This window comes from Callospermophilus lateralis, chromosome 10 (assembly GCF_048772815.1).
Source record: "Callospermophilus lateralis isolate mCalLat2 chromosome 10, mCalLat2.hap1, whole genome shotgun sequence".
In the NCBI taxonomy this organism is placed as follows: Eukaryota; Metazoa; Chordata; class Mammalia; order Rodentia; family Sciuridae; genus Callospermophilus; species Callospermophilus lateralis.
The window spans coordinates 55774795-55798795 of NC_135314.1; the positions used below are offsets into that span (position 1 = coordinate 55774795).

General features: G+C 37.2%; 1 protein-coding gene across 2 annotated transcripts in view; it reads right to left on the minus strand.

The window, feature by feature from the left end:
- The window catches only part of Sec22a (SEC22 homolog A, vesicle trafficking protein), a 73697-nt gene extending 59742 nt beyond the window's left edge, over positions 1-13955 (minus strand). For both annotated transcript variants that reach the window (XM_076868531.2, XM_076868530.2), the window contains exons 1-3: positions 13906-13955; positions 6738-6773; positions 6410-6610 (exon numbers count right to left, since the gene is read on the minus strand). In XM_076868531.2, the coding sequence (XP_076724646.1) occupies positions 6410-6591 (182 nt within the window). In that variant the 5' untranslated portion in view covers positions 6592-6610; positions 6738-6773; positions 13906-13955. The remainder of the gene's footprint in view (positions 1-6409; positions 6611-6737; positions 6774-13905) is intronic.
- Between the last annotated feature and the right edge of the window lie 10046 nt (positions 13956-24001).

Sequence of the window (24001 nt, forward strand, 5' to 3'; positions counted from 1 at the left end):
AAAAAGAATGTTTCCAAAGTATATACTGGCTCAATTGATTTGCACTCGTAATAAGTAAAACAAAGCAAACAACTAAAAAAAAAAAAAAAACCCTGTTTTTCAAAGGTTACTGGAACAAATTTTACTTTTGTTGTTGTTGTTGTTCAATACTGGGAATTGAACCCAGGTATGCTCTACCACTGACCTACATCCCCAGCCCTTTTGATTTTTTATATTGAGGCAGGGTCTCACTAAGTTACCCAGGCTGGTCTTGAACTTGTGATTCTCCTGCCTCTACCTCTGAGTTGCTGGATTATAGGCATATGCCCCTGCACCCATCTGAGGACTATTTTTGAAGTAGTCTGAAGTCATTACAGACACTGCCACTCCAGCCTGGAAGGATCAGGAACTCTGCATTCTGCACTTGTGATGCTCCCAATCCCATCTCCACTAGCCTTAAATTCTGACCTGGTTAACTCCAACTCATCCCTTACTTTCTTTCTTTCTTTCTTTTTTTAAATATCTTTGTTTTTATTTATTTTTATGTGGTGCTGAGGCCGAACCTAGAGCCTCATATCTGTGAGGCAAGCGCTCTTCCACTGAACTACAACCCCAGCCCCTTATCCCTTACTTTCAAAAGTCCTCAGAGCACAAAATCTAAACTGATCCTGCCCTGATGGTTACAGCACTGTAGCTATTATTCTTTGTGAACTAGCCCAAGCAGTAATTGTATATGTATGTGTTTTTTGTTGCAATGTCTCTCTCAATCATAAGTATGCTCCATGAAAACAGGATGATTTCTGTATTGTTCACCATTGTGTTCTTAGCACCTCGAATATTCTGTGTCTAGAATAAATAAGTGCACAGTAAATGAGTAAATTAAATAGTGCAAAAAATGGCATCATTTACTTATTTACCCACTAATTACTTAAATATATCAAGCATAGATAACTGTACAATCCTGTGGTATTTACACAAAGCCGAAGCTCAATAAATACTAGAATAATTGACAGAAGAGAGTAATATTTTACCTGCTCTTCTGGTCACTGTTCCCCAGAAGGTTTCAGGGTCCAGGTCAGTGACCCTTCAACATATCCTAAGCAAGGAGTATTCTCAGGGGCCATGGAGATTTACTCACCTCTGCAGTGAGTACTCCCAGATGGCTTCACAATTCTAGCAGACCTCTCTTTTCTCCCTTTATCACTGTTACTACATATACGTATGTGTACACTGCACATGTGCACATGCTTGTAAGTACACACACACACACACACACACATCCCTCTTTTCTCCAACTTGAGTATAATTTTTTATATTGCCATCCTTTTATTCCTAATTTATTCTAATTTCTTAAAAAAATTTTTTAATCCCCTTATACTTATAGGCTCTCCCGTGGCCAAAAATTTATCCAATCTCATAACATCTTACATTGGCACTTACATTGCTTCTTTATATTCTTCAAGGACCAAGTGCATCCTGAACAAGTAGGACTGGTACAAGTCCAACCTCTAGACAGGGGTTTACTCCTTCTAATTACTTTGTTAAACAGGTAATTCTATCAAATGTTTAAGTTATATCACAAATGATTCCTAAAGTCCGACAAAAATAATAAATGGTTTTAGACATTAAACTTTTCTGATAACTAATTTCATATACAAACTGTCAAAGAAATTTTAACAACACTAATCAAACATTGACATTACATTACACCAAACTAATACTTAGTAAAAACAATTATTTTCTTCTCAACAGATCACAGAACATCTAGCACAGGTCTAGCATTCTACTTTAAATCTTTGCTGTCAAAGACAAGCTTCCTACCTGCCAGGAAGCTGCAATGCAATTATCAAGGACTTGAAACAATGATAGAAAATAAGGAAAAAAATGCATTTTACAGCATGCCCAATGACAAAATATATAGCAAACTATTTGTAAACTGACAGTAATAATTCATATTTTCATCATATATGACATACAATTTTCATTCTACAATTGTACCATTACACAAGAAAAATCTGTTCATCCTTTGTGGCCACATATGCCCACTGAATAGTTTTCCTGGGTGCACATTCTCCAGTAGGATGTGAAATCTTTAATCTACTGTTAAAATTGCTAAGAAAATTATTTCTTCAACACTGAATTCCACTAAAATAAAATGTTTATAAACTTTTAAATATTAAACTAAAAGGGTTGATATCATGAAAGTGAGCATGTCATATGGTTTTTATTACCACCAAAAATGTTCAACAGGAAATAAGTAGAAAACAATAATTCTGTTATTTGTCAGTGGAACGATAAGGAGATAAGAACCAGAAAGAGAGCTCAGTAACACTGGCTTTGTTCAGCACTAAATCAGAAGCTCTAAGTTTCTCTCACTTATTCCTTTTATATGCCCAACTTTCAATTACCCTCTAACAATGACCAGCATATCATGTACAAAAGTGTCCCATGAATAAAAAAATCCATTTAAACTTCATTAAATACAAAAGAGCATTAATATGCAATATGCCAGTAACAGCAACTTCTAACAGAATGCTAAAGGAAAAGGTGAGATAGTTTTAAGGAGCTAAAGGTGATTTCACCAGAGACTTAGATAAAAAACAGACTAAGCAAATTTTGCCTTTGACACCTTTCATTTCCTTTCCTGTAGAATTAATCTATCCCCTGGTTCACCCTTTCCCACTACCCTAACACCACCACACTCCAGGAAAGATTCTAACTTTTTTAGATAATTGATCACAAACAACCATTATATCACCAAAGTTTACTGCACCTAGATCTCTCTTCCCCACAGAAACTGTATTGAAAGAGTAATTAGGTTCTTAGGTAAGTTCACAAGAGCCTATTTAACACATATGGTGCTGAAAAGCTATTTGTTTTGTCATAATAAATAGTAAAAGAGTATTGAGACAAATTAGGAAAGTAGGATACACAGGTTATCTCCTTGCCCCAAATAGCTTGGTAGCCACTGAAGGTTTGCATTCCCCTCTCACAACCTCTCTCCCTGCCAAAGTTCTAGTCTCCAACAAGGTAATGTTGTCCCATCAAATTTAGGCTTAAAGTATATTCTACTCCTCATTATTTCTCAAAATAAATAAATATATAAATAGGAGAGGATATTTCACTTATTTCTTTTACCTGGTTAATTTCTTTCTTCACAATAATTGAAAATAATTAGAATTAGGAATACTCACTATCAAGAAAAGGGTTAAAGGTAAAGGGCAGCAATTCCTTTTTTTTTAAATCAAATATATGATTCCTGCAGTTCAGATATACAATTTATTAGATTTATACTTCAAAGGAATTTCTTTATATCCCTAAGTCTCATCTACTTTATCTATAAAATAGAACTACTTTATCTATAAAATAGAACTATCATGTCTAAATACCCAGCATCCCTTTGGGGAATTTCCCCCAGCCCCACCACCTATTCTATATAGCTTTAGAAAATCTGCCCATCAAAGGGCTGAGTGTGACCGACTAAAGAGTACTTCATCCCCTCAAACCACAATGATTAGTTCAAAACTGGGCCATGACAACAAGCAAAGCCAAATTGAAGTTTAGTTCTTGAAACATGGAGGGAATAGTTTTTTGGTGGGACAGAAGTAAACCTGGAATTAACTGTGCAAGTGTTTTCCTGTCTGTGAATACCTATCTGAAAAAACAAGAGACTGTGGAAATGAAAGATTGCTGATTGGAACATCTGATAAATGCCATCCCAATCTTTCACAATACATTTTTTTCTTTTGGCTCACTGCATTTTTATTTTTAATGGCCTAAAAAACCAGATACTGCTTAATATTTAACAATGGAGAAATGAGCAAATAAACAATGGAGAAATGAGTAGAAAAATCATTGCACATCTTTTATAAGTTTTTAATTTAAAAGTAAAATAACTGTATAAAACTGTATCAAGAACAATCTCTGCTACATTAAAAAACTCATCAGAGAAAAAAACTGGAAGGAAATATGCTAAGATAGTAATGATGTTTGAGTGTGGGATTATGAGTGATTTACTTTCTTTTAACTTTCTTGTATGTATACAACCAGAATAGTTAACTTGTATCACCTTGAGGAGTCTTTCTCCTTTGCCTAAATATGTATTCCATCAAAATTGAGGGGAGAATAAAGCAAAAATACTGAACACAATACTTTTTTTTTCCTTTAAGCTTATATGAATTGTACATCTGCCCCCAGCAATGAGAAAGAACTCTATTTATTAGCCATTCACAGAACTGTTGCAAAGCTTAATGATCATTACAGATACTTAATTATTTGGTTACTGTTGAAGTTGTTACTTCTGTAATCAGAAAGTATCATCAAAGGGTAAAAGGAAAGCCCTGCTAGAGACTAAACTAAAAGACAAATAGGCTTAAAATAGCATTTTTGGCTGGAGGTGGCAGTTTGGGGACAAATAAAAAGTGACTCCCCGGGCAAGGAGAGAATCTAGGTGGTTCACAGCCATTATCAGACTTCAAGTGAACAGGCAATGAAAGAATTAACAAATTGTATTTCTTGCACTAAAATTCACTATAAGGTATGACTGACCTCCCAAATGGTATTTGTCTTTTCATAAAATCAATGTCTTTATGTTAAAAGACATCTCAAAATGTACAACTATCATTTTCAAACCCCCAAAAATCAATCACAAAATTTTAAGATCTCAGATGACACAACTTAATTTTCACATGTTTACCATTAATGCATTAGCCATTGTTTTTTAAGTAATGAAATAAATTTATTCATTAAATATTTATTACAACTTCAGGAAAGTAGTCTTCAACCTATGAAACAGATGATTTTAAAATTTCTTATAAACATAATTGTAATATTGCCAAGGAATGTGAAAAGAAATCACAAAAATGGATATCTCTACACTCCACTCAACTCTGCCCAATCAACAAGATTTCTCCAAAGCTGAAACCTTTTGGAGAATATGAAGACTTGATTCCATGACACTCTGAACACTGTCAAACTCCCAAAACAACCATCCCTCATTCAGCAGCTATGACAGCTATGACACCATGCAAGACACTGTGCTAGCAAAAGCCATGCTCCAGGGATTGTGTGCCACTAGCTGAAATGAAGTGCCCAGCCACTATGCTCAGATGAAATACATCATTTTCCCAACACACAAGAGAAGAAAATTAAAAGAATTTTTTTAAATGTTACTAATTTCCTATTTTTTCTCTCTTAAAATTCTGGTCTTTTTCTGTCATGACAACTCGACTCTAATGTGAGGTATCATCTGATTTAGCATATAAATATACATTTAGTTACTATGGTGCCTCAATTTCTATAGAAATTTGAAAACCATGATGCTAAAAGATGAGGAATTAAAAACAGTACAGGCCATGACAGGTCAATTTCCTCAATGAGCTACAACCCAGTTACAGCAAATAATGAATTTAAATTTTTTTAAAAAAATTTTTAGTTGTAGATGGAAACAATACCTTACTTCATTTTTATGTGGTGCTAAGGATTGAACCCAGTGCTTCACACATGCTAGACAAGCGCTCTACCACTGAGCTACAACTCAAGCCCTGAATTTAAATTTTTAAAACAAAATTTAACAAATAACCAAAAAAAAATAAATAAATAAGTTCTACATGTAACCTGTGAAGGGAATGAGATCATAAGAGAAATGTAACACTAGTAATGAGGAAGAAGGTGATTCAGAAGAAATAGGCTATAAACTAGGCTTGGGAGGAAAGAGAAGCAATTACTGGGACCAGGAGAGAACCAGATATGGCCTGTGGTAGTTTTAGGCTGTGCTACAATGTTGCTACTATAGATCCCATGAGTCTTAACTGGCAAACTCCTGGTAGTTAGTTGCTCTGAGAATTTTAAAAGTCAGGTAACAAATAAATTGCCAGTTTTATACATTTCAGACTAAATTCATTGTCATATACTGTGAAAATCTCAATAAAAACCATCCAAGACTCTTATCAATGATAGAAAATATATGAAATCCAGAGTCTTATCAGCAACTAGTTCCTTGTAAGGAACTTGTTTTCCAATCCTTTTTGAAAGCTTGGCTATAAAAACAACATACACAGAGGTTTTTCTGTGCATGGTTGTAAAAAGTTATGCAATCTATTCTTTCAGATATCTCGGAACTATATTCTTGGATCAGTTCAGATTAGACGTCTGCCGATTTATCCCACTCCTAAACTCTCTCAAAAAAAAACTTCTTCATGCACCATACCATTTGCTTATACTAGGAAGATATAAAAATCATTAAAAGCTCACTAATATGGCTACTGGATGACATAATGACTATTATTTCGTATACCTTTAGAACATGATTATTGCCTGGAACAAGTTTTTCTAAACTAATCAAACCTTAATTTCTCTTGCAACCACTTTAACTTCATTAAAATGACAACCATTAGGCAAGTGATTCTAATGAAACAAATTGAAGTCTTACTTAATGTTATAATGTCCAGTTTTCAGTGTACATCTATCAGGAAGTTGAGCAAGTTTCCTTGAGAGCATTTTAAAATACTTTCTGCACTCCTGCATTCCTGTGCTTTGTTCATAATCAGTAGAAGCAGAAAGTGGCAGTCCATCTCTGACACGAATGACAGAGGCAGATAAAATCACAGACATTTCAACTGACAGAGAAGACCTAAAACAAAATGAACAACCTGGGTTAGATAAAAATTAGAGTCAGCTGATAAACATATGCAAAAGCATTTAACTTATTAGTAATCAAAGAATACTAATTAGGACTAGGGATGTGGTAGAATACTTGCCTAGCATGTGCGAGGTCCTGGATTCAATGCCCAGCACTGCAAAAAGAAAAAAAAAAATACTAATTAAAACAATGATATATAATACTTTACTTAACAAATTAGTTTTTAAAAAATTAATCATTAATCATTGCTTCTATATGGCATTCTCATATAAATATACAGGTGAAAGTAAAAACTGGCATAAATATCATTCTCAAAATAATTTGGCAATGTTTGACAAGGGTTTTAAAGCATTTATACCCTTGACCTCAATAAATTTAACTATTTTATTATCCTAAGGAAAATAATTAGAAATCCAGATAAAATTTTAAACAGAAAGACATTCTTCCACTCAAATAACTGAACAACCTAAAATTTTACAACAGTATAATGGTTAAGTAAATTATAGTATACCCATATAGCAAATATAGTCTAGTAACTAAAAGTTACGCTGTGAACAAAGGTTTACTAATGTACTAAAATGCTGATATATTAAATAAAGAAAAAAAGCAGGATAAAAAGTGCATATTTTTTCACAAAGATAAAAAGAAGGAAAAGGGAGGGGGAAATGAAGAGAGAGAGACAGGAAAGATGCCAAAATTAGAATAATGCTAATGTCCAAGAAAGAGTATTATGGGGATTTATTCTATAATTTCCTACATATTCATAAAATCCTACAAGGGACATATATTACTTTCATAATCAGAAAATAATTTTTATTTAACATAAATCCTAAAGCTTAACAAATACTGATTTTTATGTTCTCAATCCTTTTTACCAAAAAGTAAATCCTAATAGTCTCTTTTATTAGATTCTGGTCATGCTTTACAAAAACAGATAAAGCATTTTACAGATCTGAGTCTGAAAGAAACTGGGTAAATAGTCAAACTTTGATAAAACACATTGTAGTTCTCAAACTTTAGCTTGTGTAAGAAGTTGGAAGTCTAGTTATATAGATTACTAGGCCCACCCAAAAAAAATTCTGATCACTGACTGTGGGTGCGTTTGGGAATCTTCAATTTTAACTAATTCCCAAGGTAATTACTATTCTTGTTAAGAGCCATACTTTGAAAATTGCTGAATTATACTTAACATATGCTTGGGAAGTATCATCACATGCCTCATTTAATCTATCAATCAAACTATCCATTCCTAGGCTGTCCTGCTTAAATTTCATTTTGGCAAAAGAAAAATAAATTCCTGATTTTTTAAAGACAAAAACTCAATTTAAACCTGCTTGTTCTTTTCTTCCACCTTTATTTATTTGTTTAGCCTTTCTATGTTAGCTATATCTTTCTTAATTAGAGTCAGAAGAAGAAAATTGCACCAAAATCTAAAGCCATTGCATGTCTAACATTGTTAATTAAAAAGTTAATGAATTAAAACATGTCTACCACCTGAGATTAAGTGATAACTTCTCTGTCAAGCCATCAGAGTGCTTCTTTACTAGCAGTAGAGGCTAGTGGTAAAAAGTCAAAAACATGATCTGTCTCAGAGACTAAACCAATCTCTACCTGTCCACTTCAGTTAGGTCAATATTCTCCCATTCCAAAAATGAAAAAACAGCAACACATCAAAAACTGAACAAAAAAAACAATTGGTATAGTTTAGAAATCAGGAATTGACAGTTTTCATTGCTGTAGGAAATCCAAATCTGATTGCCCCATCCACAGTGGCAACTGATCTGACAATAAGAATTAACCCAATAAAGCTAATGCATTAAATTGACTACTTTCTTTTCTCTTTTCATGAGAAAAGGGGAGTAATCTCTAGGTATTAATATGTCATTACCCTTTAACATTTTTCTCCTATAATAACTTACAAGGAAAAAAAAACAGAAATAAATAAAACCTAACTTTTTACTAAGTGAAATCTTCAAACTAAAGCCCCAGTGTTTCATATAAAAATCAGCATTTTTTTTCCAGTTTCTTTTTTTCTCCTAAAAGCAGTATCAAGAGAAAACTAGACCAGATAAACCAGGTATGATGGCACATGCCTTTAAACCCAGTCACTTGGGAGGCTGAGGCAAGAGAATGGCAAGTTTGAGGCTAGCCTCAGAAACTTAGAGAGGCCATAAGCAATTTAATAAGACCTACCCTTTATCAAAATAAAAAAATAAAAAGAACTGAGAATGTAACCCAGAGAGAGAGAGAGAGAGAGAGAGACAAGAGAGATGCGATCCCTGAAGATTTGAATGATTTATATAATAAATGCAGCTTTTAAAATATTATTTATTAAACCACAATTGTAACCTATAGTCTAAGTGTAAGGAAGGAGGAAAAATAACTTATCTTTTATACCTGACCTTTCTAGAGCCTTAACAGAAGTATTAGGAGATTAATACATTGCCAACTTTCATATAGTCTTCAAAGTTACTTTTTTTTTTTCTTAATGACTTGGAAGACAGAAAGATATGATTCATTCCTAAAACATATACTGAGAAAACTTGTTCTTATCAATTTATAAATTCTATTCATGGAATAAATATTTATAGAGTATCTACTGTATGCTAGGGATTTTGCCAGACATTTGGAATACATCATCCCTACCATCAAGAAACATCCTCCAAATAGAGAAATTCAGATAAAAAGAACAAATACAACACAGGCTTTACTGACCACCAGTTTATTAAATGGAAATTTTTAGTTAAACTTGCATTTCAGATATTTCTAATACACACTTTGGGTTGGTAACTTAAAACAGAACATAGTAGTTATATTCCCGCCAAAATCCTTAAAAGGTTGTTGGAGGACCATTTTCGTTTATCAGTAAAATAAGATTATTCCTAAGGAAAAACCAAATAAATCTCTTTTTCCCAGAATAATGTGATCTAGAATCCAGAACAGCTGAATTTAAGGAAACTGAGATGATGCTGGGAACAATGGCTCATGCCTGTGATCCCAGCAAATGAGGAGGCTGAGGCAGGAGGATCACAAGATGAAGGCCACCTCAGCAACTTAGTGAGTCCCTCTCTGAAAATAAAAAATAAAGAGGCTGGGTTTATAGCTCAATGGTAAAGTGCTCCTGGATTCCATTCACAGTAGAAAAAAAGACAGAGAAAGAAAAAAAGAAAAAGAAAAGAAGAAACTGAGCTGTTCAATGAACAATGCAAGGCTTATCTAATTTGTACAGACTCCAATTACCCTAGGATAAGCAGCAGTGTCTCCTCTATTAACTCAACAAACATAACCCCCTTTTTTTTCCCTTTGTATTCTTACTGTAGTTTATTTTAAAACAACAAAACCAAAACTCCAATGTTATTTGAACTATGCTAGTAGTAAAAGGAATCTGCTTATATCAAGGCCCAGCTAGGATTAGAGTCCGGGGAGGGTCATGGTTGATAAAACCAATGAAGAACCAATGGAACTAAGAAAAGCAAAAGGTTACAATAGGGCTGGGGTTGTAGCTCAGTGGTAGAGCGCTCGCCTCGTACATAGAAGGCACTGGGTTCAATCCTCAGCACCACATAAAAATAAAAATAAAGGTATTGTGTGCATCTAAAACAAAAAAAAAAGTTAAAAAAAAAAAAAAAAGGTTACAACAATTGCATGGGAAGCTTTGAGAGAAGTTTATATTTTAGCAAGGCCACAAATAAATTGTTAAGCCGCTGGTTCATTTTTCCTCACACTTAACAAAGAAAAATATTACATCTGCCTTTAGATCCCAGAAAATTCATATATTATCCGAGTACTCAACCGTATTTCCTTTTCTTTCCCCAACAGCAACTACTGGAAGGAAAAGTCCAAATTAGACTCTATGTAGATGTGTAAAGGCTGGGAAAAATAAACTCCCACAATTCCAAATGACTAAATGGTCTGCAACCATCCCAAGAAAACAAGATGCTGACTACTCTCCTTCAGCTTATGAGATAATGATTATAGGCTCAAGGTATCAGGAAGGCATTGCTCAAAAAGCATCAAACATGAGTAGTTTGGGGTTTCGTTTTTTTGTTTGTTTGTTTGTTTTCTAGTACTAAGGCTCAAATCCAGGGATACCACTGAGTTACACCCTAAACCCTCACTGCCTCTTTAAAGATAAAAAACATTTTATACAAAGGTCACTCATACTTTTAGTTCATCATTTACCAAACTTTCGTCACCTAAGCACCACTTTCAGGATATTTACCTTATCTGTATCCCACCTGTACTAATACTATATTTACTAAATATTAGTCTTTCAACTGACTTTTGTCCCATATTTTTAAACAGTAACATCTGTGAAATCAGTTTTGAGTCATCAGGTTTTTCTCCCTATTTTAATTAAGAAGAAATGTTTTTGTTTCATTTAAATATGGGTGTATGGGGCTGGGGATGTGGCTCGGGTGGTAGCACGCTCCCCTGGCATGCGTGCGGCCCGGGTTCGATCCTCAGCACCACATACAAACAAAGATGTTGTGTCCACCGAGAACTAAAAAATAAATATTAAAAAAAAATTCTCTCTCACTCTTTCTTTAAAAAAATAAATAAATAAATATGGGTGTATGAAAACTTTGGAAGAATTATTTTTTGAATGTCCATCTGCTTATCCAATTATCTTATGAATATGTGATGGTACCAAAGTTTGAGAAACACTAACATGGTAGACATTAATTTATTAAAAGTACTAGCTGAGTCAAGCATGGTGGCACATACCTATTATTCCAACAGCTCAGGAGGCTTGGGATGGGAGATTGCAGGTTTGAAGTCAGCCTCAGCAACTTAAGACTGTAAGCAACCTAGTGAGACCCGATCTCAAAACTAAAAAAAAAAGAAAAAGAACTGGGCATGTGGCTCTGTGGTTAAGTGCCCTTGGGTTCAATCCCCGGTAACAAAAATAGTACTATCTGAGGTCTGTGTACTTAAGGAGTTTAATGTGGGGATTGGCTACGTAACTGTGAGGCACAGATGAGCAGAATGATTTAACTTAATTGGCTATATTAACTGTGATACACAGGGTGGGAGCAGAATAAAAAGAGGGTAAGGGGGGAAAGTACCAAGGTATCAGAATTTATTCTGCTGCTTTGCCTGTGCCCCTACCTCATGAGCAGTCTCAGATACTAATTACAAGTGCTTACACTGCATAGTGTGTATAAGACCTCAGGCTCCTCAACAGATTATACCCATATCTGGTAACAGGGGACCCAACATAGGAGCAAATGTGTCAATGCCCAACATTTATACAGCTCCACATAGTTCACATATAAAGTTCACAGGCATAACTTTCATTTTATAGATGACAAAACTGCACCTCACTTTTTTTATTTATTTTTTTTTAGTTATCAATGGACTTTTATTTTATTTCTTTATATGTGGTGCTGAGAATCAAACCTAGTGCCTTACACATGCTAGGCAAGCACTCTACCACTAAGCCATAACCCCAGGCCACTGCAGCTCACTTTATCAGATGCTAGCATACAGCAGAAATAGTATTTAAACCTAAGTTTCTAACATCTCGACATTATTGTTCTATATCAATCTCCCCAAACCAACAAGGGATAAAGAGAGAGAGAGAGAGAGAGAGAGAGAGAGAGAGAGATAGATAGATAAAAGAACCTATCTAGCGGATCATTTTGTAATAATAATAATAATAAAATAACAGTCTATGCTTTTTTCAAAAGGCAGTACAACACAGTACTTAAAAGATCAGGCTCTGGTTCAAATCCAGGCTCTATCACATTCTAGCCATGTAACCTTGGGCAAACTTTGTCTTTCTAAATCTAAATTTCCTCACCTGTAAACTGATAGTCTATCTCTAACAACATCTACCTCACAGAATCATGTAAAGTACCTGCATTGTCTTGTAAAATACTAAAAGTACTACATTATGTATTTGCTGTTCTTACTACTTACTGATTACCCTCTATGAACTAGGCACTTTCTATATGTTATCTCATTTAGGCCTTCCAAAAACTGTGAGGTGGGTATTATTAGTTCCATTTTACTTTGAGGAAACTCAACCCAGAAAGTTTAAGCATTTTTTGTTAATCCCTACACTAGTAAGCAGGGGTTTAAGTGTGAAAAATTCTCACAACTCTTTGACATTGCTCCTAAATATATTGAAACTTCTTACATGTAGAAAATGGTCACAGGCACTTCTAGGTTTCTTTCATACATCAACATAAACTACTCAAGTTTTAATCAGTTACACATCAAAAACAAAACAACAATCAAACACACACACACACAAAAAAAAAAAAAAAAAAAAAAAAAAAACCTGATGTGATCATTCTCAGCACAGCAAACGCCCAGATGTCCCATCAACTTTGGGCACGGTCACAGGTGGCAGATTCAAATTCTAAACAATGTACGAGAAAGTGTAGATACAGTGCAGGTACTGTTCAGGTTCTGCCTATTCCTTACTATCTTGGCATATGAGCAAATATCAGAAACATGGAACGTGATTCAGAGTTATAAGAAGCAGTTATTCCACCTATCAGTATCCTGTCACGTCCAGTGTAGTAGCAGAGGACTTGGCTCTGGGCTGGGCTTTAGATTATCTGAATAGGCATAAGAGAGGGTGGTTCAGAAGCTCTCCACCTGCCCAGGTGGATGTTCCCATCCAGGAGACTAAGCAGCAGAAGAAAGGTGTAAAGCTGTTTTCACGGGCAGAGAGATTCAAACCAGCTCCGACTCGGCCTTCTATTTCCAATACCTCCACTTTTGAACCAATTGCTAAGGTCTGCCACCTCGTTCCCAAAGTGCCATTAACAAGGCCTCAATGGGTTTCTGGGAGCCAACATGGGCAGCCTTTAGCCTTTAGGTTCAAAACTCATTCAATCCCCACAAAACGCAAAGTAAGCCACCGGTTCAAGTTCTATCCTGCCTAAAAGAAAGAGGAAATGCCACCTCAAGCCGTCTCGGGCCATCTAACAGCCTAGATGTGCTAGACATCTGGGGCCAGGGAGTCCCTACCACCACCTGCTGACAGCCCAAGGCGACCGTCTTTCCCCTTGAGAAGCCACTATCCGGGCTGCCCCGGGCAGGCCTGACAGGGAGCAACCGCCGCCCGCGCGGCCCACAGACCCAAGGTGCAGTGAGGACCAGGACCCTGCATCCCCGCCCCTCCAGAGACATTCCGGCTTCCTCCCGTGGCACGGCTTCGGTTCCTGCCGGGGGCAGGCCGTGGTGGAAAGAGAGAACCAAGGGAGCCGCTAGGGGCCCGAGCTACTCTGAGGAGCTAGCGAAGAGGACTGGAAGGAGCCGGGCCGTACCTGTCGAGCCGGGACCAGCAGCTCCGAGTGACGTGCCACGCAGTGCATTGTGGGACCGGGAGTGGCCTCTCCGCGGGGCAATCCCGAGTCCAACGTGGCTGGCGCCAGCGGAGTTAAGCCCCACCCCCGCACCCGGCTCGCCCAGGCCAATCATTCCGTGGGAAGCATTTGCCAACCCGCCCACTTCCGGGACCTGCCTTAGTCCCGCCGGCTCCAGGAGAGATCCACAGCCTCTTGTACACCTGCGCCGGCAGATTACCTAATCCTCTGAGAGAAGAACTATGCTGTCCCTCGGAAACAAAGCTAATATTCCCTCCCTGCCGTTCTATATCTAGAGGTAGTTTGTTTCTGACACCCAAACCTAAAGCAAGAGCTTATACGAGGGACAGGGAGAAAAACACTCTCTGGATGAGCAAAGAAAGGACCTGCTCCAGTCTACCATCGGACACTGGAAAGAATCTAACCATGGCAGAGAAGTGCCAATTGCTGGCCCTATACTCTCTTCCAGACTTCACGTGATCATGCGTTATTAAACAAGCATTCACTGAGTGTCTTACAAGCAACAAACACCGTGTTCGACTTCGGTTACAGGAGTGATCATAATATTCAAAGGAATTTAAGATGTCATGGGAACAAGAGACATTAAAACAGAAATTGTTACAGCAATATAAATGGAGATCAGTATTATGAAGAAAATTTTTTACTTGTTCTTTTAAAGATATATGACAGTAGAGTGTATTTTGATATATTACATACATGGAGTGTAACTTCCCGTTTTTGTGGTTGTATTTGATGTGGAGTTTCACTGGTCATGAATTCATATGTGTATGTGTGTGTGTGTGTGTGTGTGTGTATATATATATATATACAATTCTGTCTTTCCTATTCCCATCCTGCTTCCTTCCTTCATTCCCCTTTAATCCAATGAACTTTTTAAAAAAAATGTTTCTAGTTGTAGATAGACATGATACCTTTATTTATTTTTATGTGGTGATGAGGATGAAACCCAGTGCCTCACACTCTGGGCAAGTGCTCCACCACTGAGCTGCAACCTCAACCCATCCAATGAACTTCTATTCTTTCCTCATCCACCCCTTATTGTATTAGCATCCACATATCCGAGAAAACATTTGACCTTTGGTTTTGGGCATTGGCTTATTTCACTTAGCATGATAGTCTCCAGTTCCATCCATTTACCAACAAATGCCATAATTTCATTCATGAAGAAAAATTAAAGGGTGTGATGATAGATTAATTTTGGAATGTCAAAGAAAAGCCCGCTGAATTAAGTGCCTTTTAAGCTCTAGAAATATTAAAGAAAAGTACAGTCCTGCCGCAGTCTGGCTGGACACAATTCAGGAGCCACTTATCAAGCAGAAATGAACTTTATTTTTAGAACACACAGGCCTGCACCACAAGAGCTCTTCAGGAATTCCCTCAGAGCCCAATTGCCACCACTGGCTTCCCACAAGCCTCTCAATCCCGCCCCCCCCCACACTCCTCCTGCTCTTGAGGCTGATTGGCTGGGTTGCATGGGCGGAGCCAAAAAAAGTCCCCCAATGAGCAGCTCTATGGTCTGAAAGGGTGGGGAAACAGTCCAATGAGCATCACTGCAGAGGAGCCAATCAGCTGGTAGCTGGAAGTTTGCTGGGGGCCCTTCTGCTGTGGCTCTCAACACAGTCCAAAGATGTGTGAGTCAGGGCGTGAAAGAATTTGGAATGTTCTAGGCATAAAAAGGAAGTTGTTTGAAGGGTGGCAAGAAGTCTGAGCTGAGATGAAGCAAGAGTTAGATCATATTGGCTCTTTTTGGGCACACTATATATTTCAGAGTATAATTTGGAAAGTATCTTCAGGTCAATGGGCAGCTAATAAAGACTATTAAGTAGGATCTGATTTACATATTTAAAAGCACACTTGGCTCTTTGAGGGAGATAGATTGAAAGAGGGCAAGAAAAGTGACTAGAAGCCAGTTCGGAGGCAGTTGCATTGGTCAAAGTCACAAATGATGGTGTATGGTAATGGCAATAGAGACAGAAAAAATGTGGATAATTTCAAGATATCCATAAATTGGATATGGAATCTAAGAGACTTAATGAATTATTTTGCTGGGAAGGGACAAGAAAAAACGAGTATTAAGGATGACTCCTTAAGTAATGGATTAAGAAGCCATTTACTGACTCAGAGAACAAAAAGGGAGGAGTAAATCGTTTTGCATATTTTGAATTTGAAGTACTTTAAAATGCCTGTCAAGCAGTTTTGTATGTCTAGAGTTCAGAAGAAAGATTTGGGTACATTTTTAAAATGTGGTTATTGAAGTGAATTTATATGGCCATTCTACTCCTAGAAATACATTCAACAGAAACATATTCATATGTTCACCAAAAGATATATGTGCGGGGGTGCTGGGGTTGTGGCTCAGAGGTAGACCGCTTGCCTAGCATGTGCAAGGCCCTCGGTTCCATCCTCAGCACCACATAAAAAAATAAATTAAATAAAGATATTTTTAAAAAGATATATATGTGCATGGATTTCAAAGGATGAATAAACTTTAGAATATTTATATAGTAGAATACTATACAAGAAAAAAGAATAAACAATATACAACTATACACAAAGCATGGATGAATCACAATCATGAAACTCAGTGAAATAGGTCAGACACAAAAAATACATACAACATGATTCTACATATAATGTTCAAAGTCAAAAATATTATACATTAAAGAAGTTGGGATATTGGTTACCCTCATGTAGCATTCATAATTGAAAAAAGACACTAAGGGATATGGAATATGCAATGAATGAAAATTCACCAAGCTATAGGCCTATATTTTGTGCAGTTTTTCAATGGGTATTCTGTTATTCTATGGAAAGTTTACATTTTAAAATGTTAAGGGTGATCCAGCCACAATTAAGTACTACCAGGAGACTAAGTCTCTCCCATAAGTAATAGAACACAAGATTAAGTCTATGGAAGGAAAGCATTGCACAATTCAGGCATAGTAAGATTTATATATATATATATATATATATATATATATATATATATATATATATATTTTTTTTTTTTTTTTAGTTGTCAATGAACCTTTATTTCTTTATATGTGGTGCTGAGAATTGAACCCAGTGCCTCACACATGCTAGGCAAGCACTGTACCACTAAGCTACAACCCCAGTCCCCAGGCGTAGGGAGATGTTTTAGTTATAGATGGACACAATATCTTGATTTCATTTATTTATTTTTATGTGGTGCTGAGGTTCAAATCCAGTGCCTCACAGGTGCAAGGCAAGTGCGCTGCCACTGAGCTACAACCCCAGCCCCAGGCATAGTAAGATTATGATTCTGAACAGAAGGAAAACAAACAAGATGAACCCCAAACTTTCTCCAGATTGCTATCTGTTATTTACCTAAGCAAAACCTCTTCAGCTTTTGCTTGGGCTAATTTAGCCTTATTGCTACAATGTGACCTTTCTAGGATCTCTTTTCTAAATGCCAAGGTTTTTAATAAGATTTCCCAATTCCAGTTATTCAGAACTTGAATGTTTCCAAATTCTATTCAATTCTAGTAGTTGATCAGTTTAAATTTCCCAGTAGTTTTTATTTACCAGCCTCATAGAGTCTATCCTTAAGCCTACAACTGAAAGTCACAGGAAAGGACAAAAAGTACCAGAAAGGTGAATATGTAAAAATTTATCTAATGTAATTATTTTTCTTTAAAATAATTTAAAGAAAAATAATGACTTGAGGTTTGAAGTTTATATCAAAAAAATAGAAATGTTACTCACATCATAAAGGAATGGGAAAAGGATATATACAGTTGTTCTTTAGCATCCCTGGGGGATTGGTTCCAGAACCCCCAGGGTTTTGGTATCTGAAGATTCTCAAGTACCTTATATAAAATGACATTTGTGAGCCAAGGAACTGAATAGACCCTTCTCAGAAAAGGATATACAATCAATCAACAAACATATGAAAAAATGTTCATCATCGCCAGCAATTAGAGAAATGCAAATCAAAACTACTCTAATATTTCATCTCACTCTAGTCAGAATGGCAGTTATCAAGAATACAAACGACAAGTGTTGGTGTGGATGTGGGGAAAAAGATACACTTACACATTGCTGCAAATTGGTGCAACCAATATAGAAAGTAGTATGGAGATTTCTTGGAAAACCTGGAATGGAACCACCATTTGACCCAGCTATTCCACTCCTCGGCTTACACCCAAAGGACTTAAAAACAGCATACTGCAGGGACACAGCCACATCAATGTTTATAGCAGCACAATTCACAATAGCTAAATTGTGGAACCAATCCAGATGCCCTTCAGTAGATGAATGGATAGGGAAACTTTGGTATATATACACAATGGAACTTTACTCATCATTAAAAGAGAATAAAATCATGGCATTTGCAGGTAAATGGATGGAGTTGAAAATTATAATGTTAAGTAAAGTAAGCCAATCCCAAAAAACCAAAGGCCAAATGTTTTCTTTGATATGAGGATGCTGATCATAATGGCAATGGAGGGGGAGCATGGGAGGAATAGAGGAACTTTAGATAGGGCAAAGGGGAGGGAGGGGAAGGGAGGGGGTTAGGGGGTAGGAATGATGGTGGGATGAGTTAGACATCATTAACCTAAGTACATGTATGTAGACACAAAAAGTGTAAAAATACTTTGTGTACAATCAGTGACTTGAAAAATTGTGTTCCATATGTGTAATATGAAATGAATTGCATTCTGCCATCATGTATAACAAATTTGAATAAATAAATAATTTAATTTAAAAAATGGCATTTGCATGTGACCTATGCACATCCTCCTGTATGTTTTAAATCATCTCTAGATTACATATAATACCTAATACAAGTCCATGCTATGATAATAATTTGGGGGAATAATGAAGAATTAAAAGTCTGTACATGTTCAATTCAATGAAAAATTTTTCCCAAAATATTTTAAAACTGCACTTGGTTAAATCCATGGATGTGGACACCCATGGATATGGAGAGCTGACTATACCATTACAAGGTTCTAACATCATATGTGAAGTGATATAATATTATTTGAAGGTAAAATGTGATAGACAGAATAAAAGAGGTAACTAAAAACTAATAATCCAATTTAAAGATTAAAATTAGAGAACTATAAAATAATTAATTCAAGAGAAAAAAGTGGGAAGTGGAACAAATAACAAGGCAAAGAAAAAGCAAATAATATGATAGATTTAAACCTAACCATAGTAACAATTATAATAATGCCAATGACCTCAACATTGCATTTTAAAACCAAATATTGCCTTTTGGATTTTTTTAAATATTTTTTTTTAGTTGTAGTCGGTCACAATACCCTTATTTTATTCATTTATATGTGGTGCTGAGGATTGAACCCAAGCCCCTGCACATGCCAGGTAAGCGCTCCACCGCTGAGCTACAACCCAGCCCCTTTTTGGACTTTTTAAAAAAGGCATTACCCAACTATATGCCCTCTACAAGAAGCCCACTTTAATGATAAAGGCATAAATAGGTTAAAAGTAAAAAGATAGAAAAAGTTAAAGCCATTCACTAATTTTAAAAAAGTGGAAGTAGTCAGGTCAGGCCCAGTGGCACATGCCTATAATCCCAGAGGCTTGGGTGGCTGAAGCAGGAGGATCATGAGTTCAAAGCCAACCTCAGTAACTTGGCGAGGCCCTAAGAAACTCAGTGAGACTCTGTCTCTAGATAAAATATTTTAAAAAAAGGTTGGGATGTGGCTCAGTGGTTAAGCACCCCTGGGTTCAATCCCTGGTATCAAAAAAAAAAAAAAATGAAAGAAACTATATTAATATCAAAGTGAACTTCAGAACAAGGAATCTTATCAAGTTAAAAATGGATGTTTTATAATGATAAAGGGTTTTTTCATCAAAAGGGTAAAAAGTAGGTATGCTTATAACAATAGAATTTCAAATTACATGAGGCAAAAACTGATAAAACTAAAAGGAAAAATAGATAGGTCCAGAATTGTAGTTGAAGATTTCAGCACTCCTCTCTCAGTAAGTAATAGAACAAATAGAAAAAAATCAGTAAAGATTTGGAAGGCATGAACAGCACTATCAATCAACTTAACACAAGGACATTCAAAGGACACTTCACCAGGCGACAATAGAACCCAAATTCCTTTTAAGTACACCTAGGGTACTCACCAAGATAGATCATATTCTGGGCCACAAAAATAATTTTAAGAAGGATGTGAAGCAAAAGAAACTATACACTATAAAATTCTAAACAAGTAAAACTGATCTACAATGAAAAGAAAGTCAAAATGGTTGTCTCCAGCAGTTGGGTTGACTGGAAAGGGGCATGAACAAACTTTTCCAGAGTGATAGTAATTGTTCTACATCTTGATATGGGTTTGGGCTGCAGGGATGTATGTATTTCTAAGAACTCAATAAATTATACACAAGATTTTTTTTTCATTTCACTGTGTATATATTTTACCTCAAAATGGCATATAAATATGGAACACTAATTTGCAATTCTAAAACAAATTTCTGTGTTTTCTAGCTTGAGCAAATAAGTATGTATATTGAGAAAATGGGAGTCAAGTTTACCATGTTAGGAAAGGGAGTTCAAAATAAGGGAGTTACCTAAAAATGAGTTGCCTAAACCCAGAGGGGTAGCGTGGACCTCAAAGCTCCAGCTACTCAGAGGCTGAGGCAGGACTACGTAAAGGCCAGGAGTTTGAGGCCAGAGTGGGTGACATAGTGAGACCTCCATCTCAAAAAAATAAAAAAAAGTTACCCAAAATAAGGGAGTAAAATGCCATTTCCACTATAAAAAGAAATCACAGATCTTTGGGGAAAATGATTGTTCTTAGGACTGGAACCAGAAACTACTACATGAGTTTGAATCATCTTATGTCAAAAAGCAAACAGGTGCTGGGCACAGTGGCAACGCCTGTAATCCCAGCAGCTCAGGAGGCTGAGACAGGAGGATTGCTAGTTCAAAGCCACCTTCAGCAAGGGCAAGGTGCAAGCAACTCAGTGAGACCCTGTCTCTAAATAAAATACAAAATAGGACTGGGGATGAGGCTCAATGGTGAAGTGCCCCTGATTTCAGTCCCCGTACCCACTCCCAGACCAAAAAAAGCAAATAGGTGCTAAAGAATGTCAGGGATATATCAACAGGACATGAAAGCCAGCTTGAGGAACTGTCACTGATCAGATTTTGGATGATATGAGCATTTGATTGAATAATAATTGTTAACATTCTATAAGATACTGAGTGGAATAGACTCCATTTCTACCACAATAAATGCCTGTGCCTGTTGAACCCACTTCTTCAGGAATCTGCAGGGCCTCTCTTCTTGAGGACACATTTAAGGAAGAGAACGAATTGCAGCTGATGCAGGTAGTCTGAAGGGTACAATAGATATCGCTATGGAATGAGTGTTATGTCCGTTCCCACCAAATTTATATGTCAAAGCTTTCATCCCCAATGTAATTGTATTTGGAGATGATGTCTTTTGGGGAGTTAATTAGGGCTACTTTAGGTCATAAGGGAATTAATTCCCTCATAAAGAGAGGAAGAGACATGAGATTCATCGCCCCCCTCCACTCCCTCTCTTTTCTCTTTCCCCAGTCATGTGAGGATACAGCCAGAAAGAAGCCATTCGCAAGCCAGGAAGAGGGTGCTAACAATACTCTGACCATGCTGCCACCCTGATCTTGGACTTCAAACCTCCGAATCAGTGAGAAAAAATAGGTCTGTTTAACCATGCAGACTATGGTATTCTGTTATAGAGTTGGAGCTGACTCTTCATTTATTTATTTTTTTGTAGTTGTAGATGGACAACATGCCTTTATTTTATTTTATTTTTAATGCGACACTAAGGATTGAACCCAGTGTTTCACATGTGCTAGGCAAGTGCTCTGCCACTGAACTACAGCCCCAACCCAAGGAAACCCTTCCTAACTATCCATTCCAGATGTCCCACATCTTTAGATATCAATTCTGCTGGCCTCCGAGTTTTACCTGGTGGTTTAATGCAGACCCTCCTTTCAAGAGAGCTGAGACCCTGATCATCATGCTCTTCTCAGGTCATGCTTATTTTCCCAGTTCTTTTGCAGCTGCAATTGGGCAAGGGAGTACTGCGAGGCTCCCAAATGGATCGCTTAGGTTCCTTATGTAGTCCTCCATTGTATAAAAGCAGCTCTAGCTCCTCCTGATGATCAGCAACCTCTTCCAATACATTGGCCCTCTTCATGCTGGTCCCTGGATGTGTCCCTCTTCTTCTTCCTTTTAGTACCCAGACCTATATATTGTTCCTGTTGGGAAACAAGGAGTGGTGATATTTTTGTAGGGTGAGTGCTCTGAACCTCCCAACTGACTATTCTTGATTACTTCTGCTGGGGCAAGCTGTGAAGTATTTCTGACAGCTGCCCATCTATGTTGCTCCTATTTTGCCAGTTTTTATTAACCATTTCAGTAATTCAGGCCTGCTGACTGCCACTCTGACTTTCCCAGTGATTATAAAAATCATGGCTCTGACCCAGGCTTATGTTGGTTAAGCTCCTGTGTTCAGGGTCTTATGATATCCAGGAGCCAAATTCTGAAACAGCCTCTGGTACCATCAGCCCTGGCTTCCAGAGAAAGACCACTGAACTTCATAGTGATGACCTCTTCATCACAGCTCATTCCTCTGGGCCTTCTTGTGAACATATCCGTCTATCAAGTCTTCCAGTTGTCTATAGACAGCAACTCCAGCAGGTCACATCTACTTTTAACCCCTGCCTCCATCCACTTCCTGCCTTGGTAATTCTGGCATTCCTGATTCACTGCCAGGGGCATCAATTTTCCACCTTTGAAGGAGTGAATTCCCATCACCTTCTGGGGTCCTGATTCTTGCTAGGTGTTAAATCCTGCATCTCAAGATTGTCCAAGTTAATAAACTCTTCCCTATCCAATTTTATGCTCCAGCTCTCTAGATTAAGCATTCTTAGGATCTAGTCCCACATGCTCTTCTTCAACTCCTTCTGGAACCCATTGACTAGATCTTGCAACTTCTTTAGTGTATAGTGCCTTTCCTTCCTTGTAAGGCCTACCATGTCCTCTGCTGGGCTATGCTATGACTTAGCCTCCATTGAAGACCTACTGGACAAAAGGAGGAGTGTTGACACATGTTGGCATATGTGGGGGGCAAATACTAGCTCTTAATGTGGAGAGCTGAACCACAGCGCCTTCTGCAGGCTCAGAAGTTTCAAAGGAGACTGGAAAGGGGGAGTGTCGAAAATTCAGGGTCATTTACTTGTATGATTCCTTCCCATGTGTCCTGTTTCCCTACCAATGTTTCCTAACCAGGGCTCTGACCTTGGCATAAAATTCCTGCATTTTTGGACTTTTTCCTTGTAAGTCTTGAGTTTGTCCTGGGATTTTTCTGTCCTCCCAATAGAGATGCAACCAGTGGTCCTCTAAAGTTCACACCTGGTTTTCAGTGACTTATTCCTTGCCCTTAGCTGTCAATTATATTTCTATGTGAAGCCTCAACGGCAACCAGAAGTAACCATCCAATAATTTTTCCTCACAGCTACCCTTTTCTTTGTACATCTTAAATGCTGATATACCTGGCTCTGTGTTGGGGCTAAATGGTCAAGCTTTCATACCCTTGCCTTGCAAAGTCATAGAACTTTCCTGAGGTGGGCATGACATAAAACTAGGCATTTCTCTGACACAGGCTGAAGAAACTGTTGCTGGAGGCTACCTGCTGACCACCTCCCTGCAACTGGGCAGCAGTTCCTCTGTTGAAAGAATTCGCCTACCACAGACAAATGTAATTTCTGTGGAACTCTTGCCAAAGATACAAAACCTGACAATAATCACATGGAACATCAAAATAATCCAAATTGAAGGACAGTCTTTATAACAACTGTCTCATATTCTTCAAAATGTCAATATCAAGAAAGATAAAGACTGAAGGTAATTTTCAAATTAAAGGAGACTGAAAAGATATGGCAACTACATGTAGTGTATAATCCTGAATTACATTCTGGACTGGAGGAAGAAAGAGCCATTAAGAACATTATTTGGGGTGGGGGGGCGGGCTGAGTTGTGGCTCAG